Source organism: Anomaloglossus baeobatrachus, chromosome 2 (genome assembly GCF_048569485.1).
Source record: "Anomaloglossus baeobatrachus isolate aAnoBae1 chromosome 2, aAnoBae1.hap1, whole genome shotgun sequence".
Taxonomy (NCBI): Eukaryota; Metazoa; Chordata; class Amphibia; order Anura; family Aromobatidae; genus Anomaloglossus; species Anomaloglossus baeobatrachus.
The window spans coordinates 498,835,483-498,852,272 of NC_134354.1; the positions used below are offsets into that span (position 1 = coordinate 498,835,483).

At 43.6% G+C, this 16,790-nt stretch overlaps 1 protein-coding gene across 11 annotated transcripts in view; it reads right to left on the reverse strand.

Moving 5' to 3' along the window:
- The window catches only part of DMD (dystrophin), a 4,177,531-nt gene that overhangs the window by 61,920 nt on the left and 4,098,821 nt on the right, over positions 1-16,790 (reverse strand). For all 11 annotated transcript variants that reach the window (XM_075336500.1, XM_075336497.1, XM_075336505.1 and 8 more), the window contains 3 exons: positions 10,700-10,811; positions 8,942-9,078; positions 6,223-6,261 (listed from right to left, as the gene is read on the reverse strand). In XM_075336500.1, coding sequence (XP_075192615.1) covers positions 6,223-6,261; positions 8,942-9,078; positions 10,700-10,811 — 288 coding nt within the window. The remainder of the gene's footprint in view (positions 1-6,222; positions 6,262-8,941; positions 9,079-10,699; positions 10,812-16,790) is intronic.

Consider the following 16,790-nt stretch of genomic DNA (forward strand, 5'->3'; position numbering starts at 1 on the left):
CCTTGTCTATACATAGTGAAAGACATGTCAATCACATTTAACAATGCTAAGAGCCAGCTGGACTTTGCTGGTCTCAGACTATGGTGCGTGGCTGGATGTTCAAAGTGTATCTTCTGAAACGTTGAAACATTCCAGAGAATAATATATCTGCCTGCAATCCTAGAGCTGTGCTGCAATTCATGCTGTCGCGGATGGGGCAGCATGAATCACCTGACCCTTTAGGCAAGATGAAATCCAACATCTCCACGTCAGAACACCCCTAGCTTCTGAACCCTGATTGAGGAAGTAACTGTCTGCAAAATAATTTAATGTACAATGATTCACCCTCCTTCAGTTATCATTTTCTATTCTTGAGCATCTTTGACTACCGTATGTGGTTGAATTATCACACAGTCTTTGCCAGAATTTTGATGTAAAACGGTTTGAGCAGTTGCTCAATAATGTTGGCTATTTTGCGGTTTTACAACAGTCCCGGACAGCTGTGCTAACTTTCTGAAAAATGTGTGGAGCTTATATCAGGGGTCGTGGATGAACACAAGCGACAAAGTCATCAGAATTTTCTGACAGAAATGTGCTTTAACTGTGTACTTCTCTTACGCTGGTGTATGACAGCTGAATTATGCACCAAATTCATTAAGAGAAGCAGGGCTGGTAATAAATTTGGCGTATCTTACGATAGCGCACCCTTCATCACAACCAGCGTGCAAAGACGTCAGTCTTGATGGATCGGGGCTCTAAATCATTATTCGTTTGTGCTGTAGTAATGATGTGACTCTACTGTACTGGACTACACTTCAGTACCTAAGTTGAAGAGAAACTGAGTTATAAGCTCAGCTGCTAATTTATGGAATTTTAGGCCGGGGCCACATGGGAACTAATGCGATCCTCGCATGACACTTGGCTCACGCTGGCAGCACAGCGGGAGCAGAGTATCATGCGAGTGTCACTGTGACTGAGGTCCGATCATGCGATCGGACCTTAGCTGCGAAGGGCGGGCCGGCATGGAGGGGGGCGGGCCGGCGCTGTGGGGGGGCGGGCCAGCACTGAGGGGTGCGGATGTGATTTATCTCCCTCTCTCCTCTGTTGCCGGCTATTGCCATTCTCGCCCTGCACTCGCAGTACACCAGTGTACCGCGAGTGCAGAGCGATCTTTTTCTCGCCCCATAGACTTGAATAGGTGCGAGAGAAAGTCTCCCATTACAATCGCAGCATGCTGAGATTGTTTTCTCGGTCGGATTGGGGCCGAGAAAATAATCGCTCATGGGTGCTGACACATAGGCTAACATTGGTCTGAGTGGAATGCGATGTTTTACCGCATTCCACTCGGTCCGATTTTCATGCCGTGTGTCATAGACCTTACAGAGAGGAAAATCCGAGATAGACCGCAAAAAAAAAACCCCAGTGGCTTACGTAGTTTAATGAAAAATAGAAATTTAAATAACAGTAAAATAATTTAGAAAAGAAAAAACTTCCAGCACATACAATATCAGTACCATTTCAATTCTTATCTGTTTGTTCCAGCTTACAAAGAAATTAATTGAATGTGGGAATGGGGGATTTGACATTTCAGTCGTCAACCATCTCATACAACAGGCGGTGAATCGAGCTTTATTTTACATTACACGTACCCTAAAAATGGAGCCGTTTCTCTTTATCAATCTCATTATGTTGCACAAAGATGATTAATCTCATTAATTCCCTGATACCACCAGTGGCAAAAGAATAATGGGACATTTGACAGTGTAGCCGTCTGCCCGTAGAGGCGCCTTTACTTTCTGAAGCACTGATAGTCAAGTAGGAGTAATTTGTTAAAATTTAACAAAGCAAGGAAAATCTCTGTAAAACACCTGATTGCTTCCATTTAAAAGTACGCATATTTACGTGGGGAATTTATGTAATGTTGCCTGTTTACATAAAAACGTGGGAATTTATGCTAAGAAACAGAGCGGTAATATGCATGAGTTTATGCTAGAATGCAAATCTCTTCCATTCAGTCTGCGTTCCATAATTATCACAGCTAATAGTATGCAGTGGTTAGGTTTAGATCGCATTAGTTCTAAGCATACAGCCAGCATATAAAATACAACATGCATTCTCATATTTCACTGCAGGAATTTATGTAGCGTATAGCATGGAAGATCTTTCCCTGCTCTCCTGTTACACATTGGGGCATAACAAATACAGGTCACATAGACATTAGTTTAATCTGCATTGCCCGTGTTTTTGACAGCCCTTTCAATTTGCATTCTTTACACCCTTTACCAAGGAGATCTATTTCTTTGAGAAAAGCTATTAAGCCTGCCATAGTCTAATAATTCCTTGTGCACGCTCATGAAACTTTATGCAGTTTTATACATGGGTGCTTGAGCCCTGAGCTGAAAGGCAATTCACTCTCTTGATGATCCTCAATATCCACAATGATAGGTTCAATGGATACAGTGGAATCACAAGGTTGGACTTTCAAGAATAAAAATGCTGAATATGCGAGCATTTTGTTTCCATTGACATTGGCACCTATAGCTAGAAGTTTACTAGTTTCACTTCAAAAGGCTGCATAGGTCATATTCTGCCAAACAAATCAATGCTACAGAATTTTTTTTTGTCATTTTAAGACCTCCGTGGATTTGAAGAACCATCTAATGATTTTGAGGTTTCTTTTTGTAAGCCACAGCTTAATGGGGTTCCCACACTTTTTTCAAAACTGGAAGGGATTGTTGAAAAGTATCAAAAGAAGTGCTGCAGCCCTGCACATAGGTGGATATGTCCCGTCTACTTAGTCACCAGACTACTGAGGTCACTGATTAACTGCAGGGACAGGTGACTTTGACCGGTACTGGTTGAGACCTCTAAAGCACATGAGGTTTGACTTCTTTATTTTCTGATTCCTTTTTTCTAGTGCATTTGAAAAAGTCCTACAAAATCCAGTTAATGTTCATACATACCATATCAGTTGTAACGTTATGTTATCTGTACTAATAGGTTTTGAGATTTTTGTCCAAGGCATTTGCCATCAATGGGAAGACTTTTCCACCAAATTCAAAGTTTGTTAACAGGGGTTGTTCAGGCTGGGTCGCACTATGTATAGACTGCAGACTTGTGAATCCTCACAGCATGCAGTCAAAACTCTCCGATGCCAACGCTGAGCACGGGTGGTAATGTGACCTCAAGTATGTGCATACTTCTGGCCACATTTCGAGTAGACATGTCCTGTGTCTTGATGGATTCACTGGTATTGAGCGAAAACTAGTTGACATGTGGACAGTATGCATGCAAATCCAAAACTTGCAGTCACATATTTGCTTACTCCCGACACTTGAGAATCCCGATAGTGAGCACTGTATGCGCTGTGAGGATCACAAGTCTGCAATCACATAGAGAATGCAGACTTTGTGCTCCAAGCCTTGATATCCCATTTAATAGTCTACTGCTACTTTACCTAGCATCTAGAGTTCCCAAAGATGTCAGTCTGAGGATCTTGCACCATTCCAATTAATGTTTACATGGTTGTCAGTTACTGTAAAGTATTACTGATGGAAACGTGCTGAAATTGTTTGATACATTCAATGATACCCACAATCTCTAATCTACAAAGATAGTGGTCATCTATATTCCATAATAGCAACCACCATTTGCCATCATCTGAACAACATTTTTAGATATGACAAGTAATTATTTTCCAGCCTGCAGTTCAGATCAACATGAATTGGAAACAAACCTTTTACAAGATTTTATTTTATTTTTGTTAAAAACCACAGCTTTTTTTGTATGGTTTGTGTTGCAGTATGTAAGGAGGACCTGTCACCAGGGCAAAAGTGGACAGTTTTTGCTGTTATTTATTCTAATTATTCTATTGAGTACACAGTTTTGTTTTTTTTGCCATACGGTTCCTGAGATATGGGTCTTTTTTACTTGGTGCTAATGGGATGTGACTCACATGATTCTTGGGGGGGAAATGTCCTTAGGCCACTCTGCCCTATTACTCTGTGAGCAAAGCCCCCATGGTAAAGGTCATAAAAATTAGCACTAAATAAAAAGTTACATATCCATGAAACTGTATGGCGGATTTAAAAAAACCCAAAACAAAACCGAGTATTCAGGAAAGTAGGAGGAATGAAATAAATGAACTGGCTACTTTTGACCTCTTGACAGGTCCTCTATAACTGAAACCCTGAACTTATTGTAAAAGGAATCAGAAGTATAAATTAAGCACATTTACGTCTACTCCTTGCCCAATCCAGTTCTATCTTTGCTATCAAAAACTGCACTAAATGATTGCCAGAACCTTTTATGAGTGACTCCGGCCTTAAGGTCCAGTCACACTAAGCAACTTACCAGCGATCCCAACAACGATAGGGATCGCTGGTAAGTTGCTAGGAGGTTGCTGGTGAGATGTCACACTGCAACGCTCCAGCGATCCCACCAGCAACCTGACCTGGCAGGGATCGCTGGAGCGTGGCTACACAAGTTGCTGGTGAGCTCACCAGCAACCAGTGACCAGCCCCCAGCGCCGCGTGGAAGCTGCTGCGCTTGGTAACTAAGGTAAATATCGGGTAACCAACCCGATATTTACCTTGGTTACCACCGCACGGAGCTACACGTGCAGGGAGCAGCGCACACTGAGCGCTGGCTCCCTGCTCTCCTAGTTACAGCACACATCAGGTTAATTTCCCGATGTGTGCTGTAGCTACATGTGCAGAGAGCAGGGAGCAGCGCACACTGCTTAGCGCTGGCTCCTTGCTCTCCTAGTTACAGCACACATCGGGTTAATTAACCCGATGTGTCCTGCAGCTACATGTGCACAGAGCAGGAGCCGGCAGCACAGGCAGTGAGAGCGGAGGAGGCTGGTATCAAAGGTAAATATCGGGTAACCAAGGACAGGGCTTCTTGGTTACCCGATGTTTACATTGGTTACCAGCCTCCGCAGAAGCCGGCTCCTGCTCCTGCACATTTAGTTGTTGCTGTCTCGCTGTCACACACAGCGATCTGTGCTTCACAGCGGGACAGCAACAACTAAAAAATGGCCCAGGACATTCAGCAACAACCAACGACCTCACAGCAGGGGCCAGGTTGTTGCTGGATGTCACACACAGCAACATCGCTAGCAACGTCACAAAAGTTGTTCGTTAGCAGCGATGTTGCTAGCGATGTTGCTTAGTGTGACGGGGCCTTTAGGGGTACTTCTCAGATAGTGAGATCGCTAGCGAGATTGCTGCTGAGTCACAGGTTTTATGATGTACCAGTGACCTCATTAGCAATCCTGCTGTGTGTGACACTAAGCAGCGACCCGGCCCCTGCTGTGAAATTGCTGATCGTTACATACTGTTCTGGTTCATTTTTTGCTCGTTGATCTCCCGCTGTGCAAGACACATCGGCGTGTTTGACGGCGGGAGACCAACGAGCACAGACTCTGTGTAAGCAGCGTACGCTGGTAACCAGGGTAAATATCGGGTAACTAAGCAAAGCGTTTTGCTTAGTCACTCGATACTTACCCTGGTTGCCACCGTACACCGCTTAGCGTTGGCTCCCTGCACACGTAACCAGGGTATATATCAGGTGTATAATATCGGGTAACTAAGCAAAACGCTTTGCTTAGTAACCCAATGTGTACCCTGGCTACGTGTGCAGGGAGCCAGCGCTAAGCGGTGTACGCTGGTAACCAGGGTAAATATCGGGTAACCAAGCAAAGTGCTTTGCTTAGTTACCCGATATTTACCCTGGTTACCAAGCGCAGAGTCGCTGGTGGCTGGTGAGATCTGCCTGATTGACAGCTCACCAGCGATCATGTAGCGACGCACCAGCGATCCTGACCAGGTTGTATCGTGGTCGGAATCGCTGGTACGTCGTTTAGTGAGACGGTAACCTTATCGAAGTGTTCTACATTATGAGTGTTGTTACTTTTCTCTAAGCCAAGTTTCCTTTGTATCTAGGTCTTGCTTAACTGTAGGGTTAAGAAATGTTTTACACCAGTGCTGAATAGTTACAGGAATCAAAAGAAGGCACAGCTTATAGTGTTCCAACTCCCTACTGATAAAATTGACGTTAAACTGGCTAGAGTCTATGTTCACTTCTTAACTTCCAACAAGGTTTTTCACTTTTTAACGCAGCATTACAGACTCAGAGGTTCAAAAGGAAGATGAAAATGAACTCATGGATAAAAGAAAAAGTGATATAATTAGCACACATGGAGGCGACAGCAGTAGCGCAAACAGAAAAAGTACTCACGCAGAATCTACTGGCCAGAAGTTGATCAGTGTAACAGGACTGAAAGACAAAAATGAGGAGGTGAAGCGGAAGTAGAGCAGAAAAACAAAAAAAAAATGGAATGAGGTTTATGACATCAACATAAATGCCAATTAAAGCAGCCAATGCAGAAAATATTGCATACATACATATCGAAAATCAAGAAATACAAGCTGAACCTGTACAGGAAAAGTCAGATACCTGGAAAGCAAAAATGGATCCTTGCATTGAATTTAGTAATGAGTTAAGGAGATCACTGTTTTCTATGAAACATTTATTCATGGTAAATATTAGAGAATGTGTATATGTAATAGGATTTTGGGCATCTATTGTTTTACTGTGTACGAGGACATTGGGAATCCATGCAAGCAACAGGACAGATGGCATCATTGAGAGCTCGCCCTCCTCCTGGAACTCTGCTATCAACAGGAGGTTTTCTAAACTATTCATGTTAAATGTTATCTTCTTGGCAGATGGGGCAGCAAACAGTTTCACATTTGCACCTGCTTTGTGTCTGATATCGCCATGATCAAACACTCTTTAGATTACAAACTGTTTTGCATGGTGTACATTAAGCCAATGCATTACACATGAATGCTTTATCAACATCATGCATGCTACTCATTACTGTAGTGAGCCACAGGGTTCTGAATTATTTTGATACCCATTAATGAATGAACAATTGGCAATTATATAAGGTAACAAGGAATGTTAAAAGGGTTGTCCTACGAACAAAGTGGATTTTAATCAATAAATCTTGTGGAAAATTAACAGAAAATCCTTCTTCAGTTTCTTCCAATCAATAGATCTTGGTATAATAAGTTCCGTAATTGCACGAGTTTAAAAAAAAACAAACAAAACAAAAACAAAACAATGTTCCTGTGCTGATAATCTTATGAATGTGCCCCTGCTATGTTCTGCGTAATGGTCTGATCATACCACATCTTCTGGGCAGGGGAGGGCACAAAACATTACAGCATGGGATCACAACTACTAGTATCGCTAAGGTAACACATGTTTAAAAACAGGGAGGGAAATGTTTTACCTCACAGAAAGAATCATCTGCGATCCCGTGCTGTAACGTTTGTATACTTTTTATTGTGTGTCTTTCCCTGCCCAGGAGCGGTGATAAGATCAGACCATGTTCTTGTACGGTCAGACATGGCTATTATAAAGTACATTCCAGGGACATATATACGTTTTTTCAGCACAGGAACATTAAACACATCCCATTGTGGAACTCGTTATTCCAAGATCTATTGTTTAAAATTAACTTTGTTCGTGGGAAAAAGCCTTTAAAAATGAGAAGTTATGCAGAAAACATAAATTAAAAGGCGCCATATTAACTGTAGAATAGTATGGTGCTCTTTCATAATATTGTTTGGTCTTTAACCAAATAAAGTATGCGTTTACCTATTTATAGCAAAACATAGGTAACGTTTATCACATGCACTACTCTTGGATTTTGGTGTTCAAGTGTCTGTCAAAATGGCCTAAAAATTGGACTAAAATTTAAAAGGAATCATGGAGGTCATGGATGGGGACCCCAATTTTTGAGCTAAAAAGCTGCAGAGATATCACAGAATATTAGTAAAACTCTGTATTTAACTAAATAGAAAATAAGTTACTTGTATTTAGGCTTTTTTTTTCTACTGGAGCCATTAAATTGGCACAAACTTGAAAAAACAAACAGTCTTCGTAATCTTAAAGGGTGGCTTAGTGACATATACCCAGGCATGTTGCATGCCTGCTAAAGCTGCTTTCACACTACGTTTTTTTAACATGCATCATGAACGTTTTTTTGCTGTAAAAGTGGATCCTGTTTTTACAAAGAAAAACGCATGTGTTGTTTTGCAGGATCCTGCCACTTGAAGTTTATGGGCGGGCATTGGAGTCATGTGATCGGGAGTGAGGGGGAACTGAACGTGATAGACTGGGAGCCGGCATCTGACAGCTGCAGACGCTGGTAACCAAGGTAAACATCGGGTAACTAAGCGAAGTGCTTTGCTTGGATATCCGATATTTACCTTTGTTACGAGCGTCCGTAGCTGCTAGGAGCCGGGCTGCCTGCTCCCTGCACACGTAACCAAGGTAAACATCGGGTAACTAAGCGAATCGCTTTGCTTGGTTACCCGATATTTACCTTGGTTACGATTAGCGTTTTTGAAAAAAGTTAAAAAACTGCAAGTCGCTGGATCCTCACTATAACGCACGCAAACGCAGGTGAACGCATATTAACGCGAGTCCATTGCAAATGCATTGAAATGAAAACGCATTTGCACTGGATCCGTTTTTGCGTTAAAAAAACATTCATGACGCATGTTAAAAAAAAAACGTAGTGTGAAAGCAGCCTTAGGAGTATGATGCAGATGCTGGTTAACACAATAATAAATAGCAAAAAGTGATGGAAAATTAGGGTTCAACAGTCTAGAGCTTAGACGCCCCAGAGGCACTTATATTCTTGTGTTGGCTAGGGTTTTAATATAGTGTGTGTGTGTGTGTGTGTGTGTGTGTGTGTGTGTGTGTGTGTGTGTGTGAAATACTAATGTTTAAGTCACATCAGCTTGTGTTTCCTAGAACAAAAAAAAACAAACAAAAAACTAAAGATGGTATGTATTAATCATAAAAAAAAAAAACAAAAAAAAAAACTCTGAGGAAGAGGAGAGACATTTCATTTGTAAGCCATGTGACTAGTACTCACGTCTCCATGTTGTCTCCTTCTAGGACAGTTTGAACGGGAAGATAACCCATTCTTGGGTGTTTAGCAAAATATCTTTTTGTCCTGAACTTATTCTTCAAAACCTTTGCAAAGTCGCGTACATCTTCTCCAGATGTAGTCTGAAAGCAAACAAAGCTCTTTGTGGATGTGGATCCTGATGGCATGAATTAAACAGTACACAGAAAACTGTGGCGATGCTTTGAAAAGCACAGCAGTGGAGAAGCAACAGTGTCAGAAAAAGAAAACAAATCCTGCGATGGATTTTAAATTCTGCTTGGCATTCTCCTTGATAAAGTAGGCATTCAGGTATTAAATGTTTTACAGGAAGCGCTTGGCACCTACCTTTATTTAGTGGCTTATGACAATGGGACTTAGCATTTTCTTAGCCTCTTTTATTATACTTTAAAGTTCAAAGCTAAATTCAGTCATGGATTGCAGTTTACTGAAGCCAAAAACACTGAGCAAAATAAAGAACCTGGCGTCAACATCCATTTTTAGTCATTCACTCTGGAGCTAGCTAAGAGTGGAGCATTCATGACAATAGCGCTAGAGATCTTTTATTTTAACAGGCTTTCAGAAAAATCATGAACCACATCATTTAATTTGCTGGTGAGTTCAGTCCTTCTCTTAAAGGAGGACTGCTAAGCAACTTGAAGATTTCTTGAAGGCTTCTACAAAGAAAAGGAGAGCCGGAAAATCTTCCAATTAGTCTTCCGCAGTGCCCAAATCTAAATTAAGGGGACTTGGACAGTGCGTGAAGAATATGTAGTCAAAGCGTGGAAAGGGGGTGGCTAGAAATTAGCGTAGTCAGGGGGAGACATTTCCATGGTGTGATCTAGTACCTCCTGGAAACCATGTATGCTGTGACCTTTAGACCTAGGACACAGGGCGAGAGAAAAACGGTGAGTGTAATGCGATTAAAAAAAAATAAAAAAAATATCGCATTCCACTCGGACCAATATTATTTTATTAGGTAGCACCCAGCTACCTAATTGAGCTATTATTTTCTTAGCCCTAATTGGACCGAGAAAACAGTTTCAGCATGCTGCGAATGTAATGCGATCCTGTGTAACTCGCACCCATTCAAGTCTATGGGGCGAGAGAAACATCACACTGCACTCGCGTTACACCGGTGTAATATGAGTGCAGTGCGAAAATCGCAATAGCTGGCAACGGAAGAGAGAGTGAGATAAATCCCTCCCTCTCCTCCACAGTGCTGGCCCTCCCCTCTGCAGGATCGGCCCTCCCCTCTGCAGCTCCGTCCCCAACCCCCCTCTGCAGCTGTGGTCTGATCGCACAATTGGGACCACAGTTGCATGACACTTGGCTCCCGCTGTGCGGAGAGTGTGAGAAGAGTGTCATGTGAGGACTCGCACATAACCCCGTGTGGCCTCAGCCTTACTGGAAGAATTCCTACAGTCTGTGGCGCTGTCAAACAAGGTTCTATATGTTATTCCACATTAATGATTGGACGAAGAGTTACAATATTCTTACACCATCAGATGACTTATAGCTGATCTGGTAATAGCAGTCTTGTCTACTGTAAATCGTCTGGAATTTTAAAGCAATTTCCCTATACTATCTATCGACAGGGCTAAACTGTAACTGCACACCCATCCCTCCTATATGTATGGATGGCTAGTGAGTGCTAATCATCGGGGATAATGGAAATAGTACAATTAAGAAAAGTGAGTGGTTATACATCTATATTGAAAAAAAAAACCAAGAATACAGACGTACAGGAGTGCAATATTCCACCATCGGATAGTGCATTTTGTGTCCTTTTGCAACTCGGCCAGAAAAGAAGCAGCTTTGGCAGATGTCATAGTTAAAGTGCTTTAAACTTCTGTACCTAAAACAAAAAAAATTAAAAATCATGAATATATATATATATATATGGTACATTAAATAAATATCATTAGAAAGTAGAGATTTTAGGTTTCTGAGAAAACCTAATACAAAACAGCACAATTAATTTGAGGAGTCTGCAATTGAGCTCATGTGGGACACCATTAATTGGCAATTACAAAGGAAGATGCCAACAGTGAATCTTGATGATTTGGTGCCAAGTCGCGTAATTGCGTGCATTTGTGCTCACACTCGATTCTGAATAAATCGAGATGTGAAACTTTTGTTTACACTTTTTTTTTTATCACTTGCATCTCATTGGCATGTCTATTGATCCTGTGATTTCCAGAATTTGACGACTGTTGCTTCTTGGCGTTATCGGTCAATGCTGATGGCTGCATTATGCCTGTTGCATTATATGATTTTAGGGCCCTAGATCCCAAAAAGCCTTTTTCTGCTTTTAGATTTCTGGTTTCTGCACATTGTTATATAGACAGTACCTTATAGTTTAAAAGCTGATTGAGTAGAATTCCATGACTTAGCAATATCACTGAGCAGAAAACATTTAAAAGTGGTTGTACATATTTTTTTTTTTTTTTTTAATTCTTTATAAACCCTTTAAAGGGGACCATGCACATTAAAAAGATACCGTAATACTGCTCAGACCCGCGGAAAATTGGATGCCATGCTAAAAAACAATTTACTTTTCCAAGGTAGTACGATGGAGCTATGAGAACGCCGACCTCAAACCTCCCTTTCACCGATTAATTCTTCGAAAATAACAAAATGATACAGTCAACAGCTGGTGCAATTTTTCCTCCCGACACCAGAAGCCAAGTAATGATGGGCATTAGAAGGTTAGCAAAAGTCAAAGACGTATATCTAAAATCAATATTTATATAGAAAAAACATATTGATAGGACAGAATGGTCACTGATGTGGTCATCTATTATTGGCAGACTTTAGAAAACTCTAATAGCACAAGGGTCGTTACTACATATTCTGTATTCCAGTCCGGCAGTCGGCCCATTCTTCTCTCCTTTTTCCTTTCAATGTATTTTTTTATACAAATGCACTCTGGACCTAAGAGGCAGCCAGACACGTCTTGTGGTGTAGATGTGAATGAGTACTTTATCGACTTTGTACCAAACTATGCGTCTGAATGACAAAGCTTTGTTGTGTGGAAGGAGCGCTCCTATTTGTATGGCTACACAAATGGCGCACACATTGGGCTGTCAATCACCGCTAGTATAAACAATTGTCCCGAAAGATCAACGCTACATGCTAAAATCATTGTACATCACCCGGTAATGTTCATTACCTGTTGCTGAAAAGCCCTGTCCTGCTGTTCTATTTTATGGGGCATTTCATTCTTGTCTGCGGAGAACAATTCCATTTAGTATTTTAGCACAGCCGAGGTGCTTACCGGATTTGTGTGTGATACTCTGGGAGTGAATAAAAAGCTGCCATTTTCTCTCAGAGGTAGTAACGATTTCACAGTCTATTGGGTAAATGTATTTTGTATGAATTCTACAGAGAAGTTTACAAACCATAGAGCAGAATATGGAGCGTTTTCAAGGTAGCTTTGATTTTTTTTTTTCTTTTTTTGCCTTTATGTTTTCTTTTAGAAACTCATGGAGGTGGATTATCCATGGTAGTTGTTAGGAAGGAAGAGAAAATAAAGTGGATGCATAATTGATGAGGTTGGACTGCTCTGGGCAGGAGTGTGATGTGATTTTTTACTGATGAGCGCACATATATATCATACAAACAAGATGGTGTCAATAATGTTTCTTGTAAAGCACATGCATTTTTTATAAATAACAAGATAACTAGCGAGCATATTATCATTCAACCAGGCCGGGAGGAGGGCATTACGAGGCGTTCTGGAAATTATCTTCCTCCTCTTCCATTTCAGCATATAGAGTACAAAGTATCCATCACAGCTAACTGACAAGAGCAAGAAACACAGGCACTCGCCTCCAAATACACAGATATGAAAAATATTAGCAAAAGGCACCCAAAATCCCTCAGCTCAGATTGCTTGCCTAAACCGTGAGCTTTGCAGGTTTTACTCATTTGGGATATACTGGGGAAAGAAATCTGCCATTTATGAATTTACCCTTAAAGTATAAGCAACTCAGGATTTCATGTCTAAGTGTTGGTGGACAGAATTACAGATAGGGCCAAGTGGGCAAAGTCTTGTCACTATGAGTTAGGCCCTGTGCGCACTAGATGTTTTTGTGCTGAAAACGCTGTGCATTGCTTCCCCAGCAATGTCTATGGGTTTTCAGAAGTGCTGTCCGCACACAGCGTTTTTTTGTAGCTGCGTTTTTGTGGTGACCACAAAAACGCATGTCAATTATTTCTGCGTTTTTCACAGCGTTTTTCACTCATTGAATTCAACATACAAAAAAACCCGCAGCAAATGCGGTAAAACCGCACCCGCATTTTTTGCCGCGGGTGTGTTTGTGCGGTTTTTGTGACAAAAACGCACAAAAAACGCAGCGTGAAAAAAAAGCCTAGTGCGCACATAGCCTTATGGAAAGAGTGGAGCACAGCTCGCTGCCTGTTTCATAATCCACTGCACTGACATGGTGGAGATCAAAATACCATTTTGCCGTTTTTTGCCGCGAATTTGCCGTGGTTTTGCTGCATGAATTGCTGCAGAAAATGTTCATAACCTTGCTGCAATCCTTCCCCAGCAAAACCTATGGTAAAAAAATTAAAATGCTGTGCGCACACTGCGTTTTTTTCCCCTACAGGTTTTGCTGCAGAATGTCTGCAGCAAAAAGAATGTGCATGTCACTTCTTTTCCGCAGGTACTTGCGGTTTTTGCCATAGATTATGGTAAAAAGAACGGAATTTTGTTTACTTACCGTAAATTCCTTTTCTTCTAGCTCTAATTGGGAGACCCAGACAATTGGGTGTATAGGCTATGCCTCCGGAGGCAGCACAAAGTATTACACTCAAAAGTGTTAAGCCCCTCCCCTTCTGCCTATACACCCCCCGTGCTCCCACGGGCTCCTCAGTTTTGGTGCAAAAGCAAGAAGGAGGAAATATAATTACAAACTGGTTTAAAGTAACTTCAATCCGAAGGAACATCGGAGAACTGAAACCATTCAACATGAACAACATGTGTACACAAAAAAACAGGGGCGGGTGCTGGGTCTCCCAATTAGAGCTAGAAGAAAAGGAATTTACGGTAAGTAAACAAAATTCCGTTCTTCTTTTTCGCTCTATTGGGAGACCCAGACAATTGGGACGTCCAAAAGCAGTCCCTGGGTGGGTAAAATAATACCTCGTAAGAGAGCCGTAAAACGGCCCTTTCCTACAGGTGGGCAACCGCCGCCTGAAGGACTCGTCTACCTAGGCTGGCATCCGCCGCAGCATAGGTATGCACCTGATAGTGTTTCGTGAAAGTGTGCAGGCTCGACCAGGTAGCCGCCTGACACACCTGCTGAGCCGTAGCCTGGTGCCTCAAAGCCCAGGACGCGCCCACGGCTCTGGTAGAATGGGCCTTCAGCCCTGAGGGAACCGGAAGCCCAGCCGAACGGTAAGCTTCGATAATTGGCTCCTTGATCCACCGAGCCAGGGTTGATTTGGAAGCCTGTGACCCTTTACGCTGGCCAGCGACAAGGACAAAGAGTGCATCCGAGTGGCACAGGGGCGCCGTACGAGAAATGTAGAATCTGAGTGCTCTCACCAGATCTAACAAGTGCAAATCCTTTTCACATTGGTGAACTGGATGAGGATAAAAAGAAGGTAAGGAGATATCCTGATTGAGATGAAAGGGGGATACAACCTTAGGGAGAAATTCCGGAACCGGACGTAGAACCACCTGGTGAAACACCAGAAAAGGGGCTTTGCATGACAACGCTGCTAGCTCAGACACTCTCCGAAGAGAGGTGACTGCTACTAGGAAGACCACCTTCTGCGAAAGGCGTGAGAGAGAGATATCTTTCATTGGCTCGAATGGTGGTTTCTGAAGAACCATCAGCACCCTGTTCAGATCCCAGGGTTCTAACGGCCGCTTGTAAGGTGGAACGATGTGACAAACTGCCTGCAGGAACGTGCGTACCTGTGGAAGTCTAGCTAGGCGCTTCTGGAAAAACACCGAGAGCGCAGAAACTTGTCCCTTAAGGGAACCAAGCGACAAACCCTTTTCCAGTCCAGATTGAAGGAAGGACAGAAAAGTAGGTAATGCAAATGGCCAGGGAGAAAAACCCTGAGCAGAGCACCATGACAGAAAAATTTTCCACGTCCTGTGATAGATCTTGGCGGACGTTGGTTTCCTAGCCTGTCTCATAGTGGCAATGACATCCTGAGATAATCCTGAAGACGCTAGGATCCAGGACTCAATGGCCACGCAGTCAGGTTGAGGGCCGCAGAATTCAGATGGAAAAACGGTCCTTGAGACAGCAAGTCTGTTCGGTCTGGTAGTGCCCACGGTTGGCCGACCGTGAGATGCCACAGATCCGGGTACCACGACCTCCTCGGCCAGTCTGGAGCGACGAGGATGGCGCGGCGGCAGTCGGCCCTGATCTTGCGTAACACTCTGGGCAACAGTGCCAGCGGAGGAAACACATACGGGAGCTGAAACTGCGACCAATCCTGAACTAAGGCGTCTGCCGCCAGAGCTCTGGGGTCTTGAGACCGTGCCATGAACATTGGTACCTTGTTGTTGTGCCGGGACGCCATGAGGTCGACGTCCGGCACCCCCCAGCGGCAACAGATCTCCTGAAACACGTCCGGGTGAAGGGACCATTCCCCTGCGTCCATGCCCTGGCGACTGAGATAATCTGCTTCCCAGTTTTCCACGCCTGGGATGTGAACTGCGGATATGGTGGAGGACGTGGCTTCCACCCACATCAAGATCCGCCGGACTTCCTGGAAGGCTTGACTACTGCGTGTGCCGCCTTGGTGATTGATGTATGCCACCGCTGTGGAATTGTCCGACTGAATTCGGATCTGCTTGCCTGCCAGCCACTGCTGGAACGCTTTCAGGGCAAGATACACTGCCCGAATTTCCAGAACATTGATCTGAAGCGAGGACTCTTGCCGGGTCCACGTACCCTGAGTCCTGTGGTGGAGAAAAACCGCTCCCCATCCTGACAGACTCGCGTCTGTCGTAACTACTTCCCAGGATGGGGGAAGGAAGGATTTCCCCTTCGATAATGAAGTGGGAAGAAGCCACCACCGAAGGGAGGCTTTGGTCGCCTGAGAGAGGGAGACGTTCCTGTCGAGGGACGTCGGCTTCCTGTCCCATTTGCGTAGGATGTCCCATTGAAGGGGACGCAGGTGAAACTGCGCGAAAGGAACTGCCTCCATTGCTGCCACCATCTTCCCCAAGAAGTGCATGAGGCGCCTCAAGGGGTGTGACTGGCCTTGAATGAGAGACTGTACCCCTTTCTGTAGTGACTGCTGTTTGATCAGCGGAAGCTTCACTATCGCTGAGAGGGTATGAAACTCCATGCCAAGGTACGTCAGCGATTGGGCCGGTGTCAGATTTGACTTTGGAAAATTGATGATCCACCCGAAACTCTGGAGAGTCTCCAGGGTAACGTCGAGGCTGTGTTGGCATGCCTCTTGAGAGGGTGCCTTGATCAACAGATCGTCCAAGTACGGGATCACAGAATGACCCTGAGAATGGAGGACCGCTACTACAGTAGCCATAACCTTGGTGAAAACCCGTGGGGCTGTTGCCAGGCCGAATGGTAGTGCCACGAACTGCAGGTGTTCGTTTTCCATGGCGAAGCGCAAGAAGCGTTGGTGCTCTGGGGCAATCGGAACGTGGAGATAAGCATCCTTGATATCGATCGATGCAAGGAAATCTCCCTGGGACATTGAGGCGATGACGGAACGGAGGGATTCCATCCGGAACCGCCTGGTCTTTACGTGTTTGTTGAGAAGTTTCAGGTCCAGGACAGGACGGAAGGACCCGTCCTTCTTTGGGACCACAAACAAGTTGGAGTAAAAACCG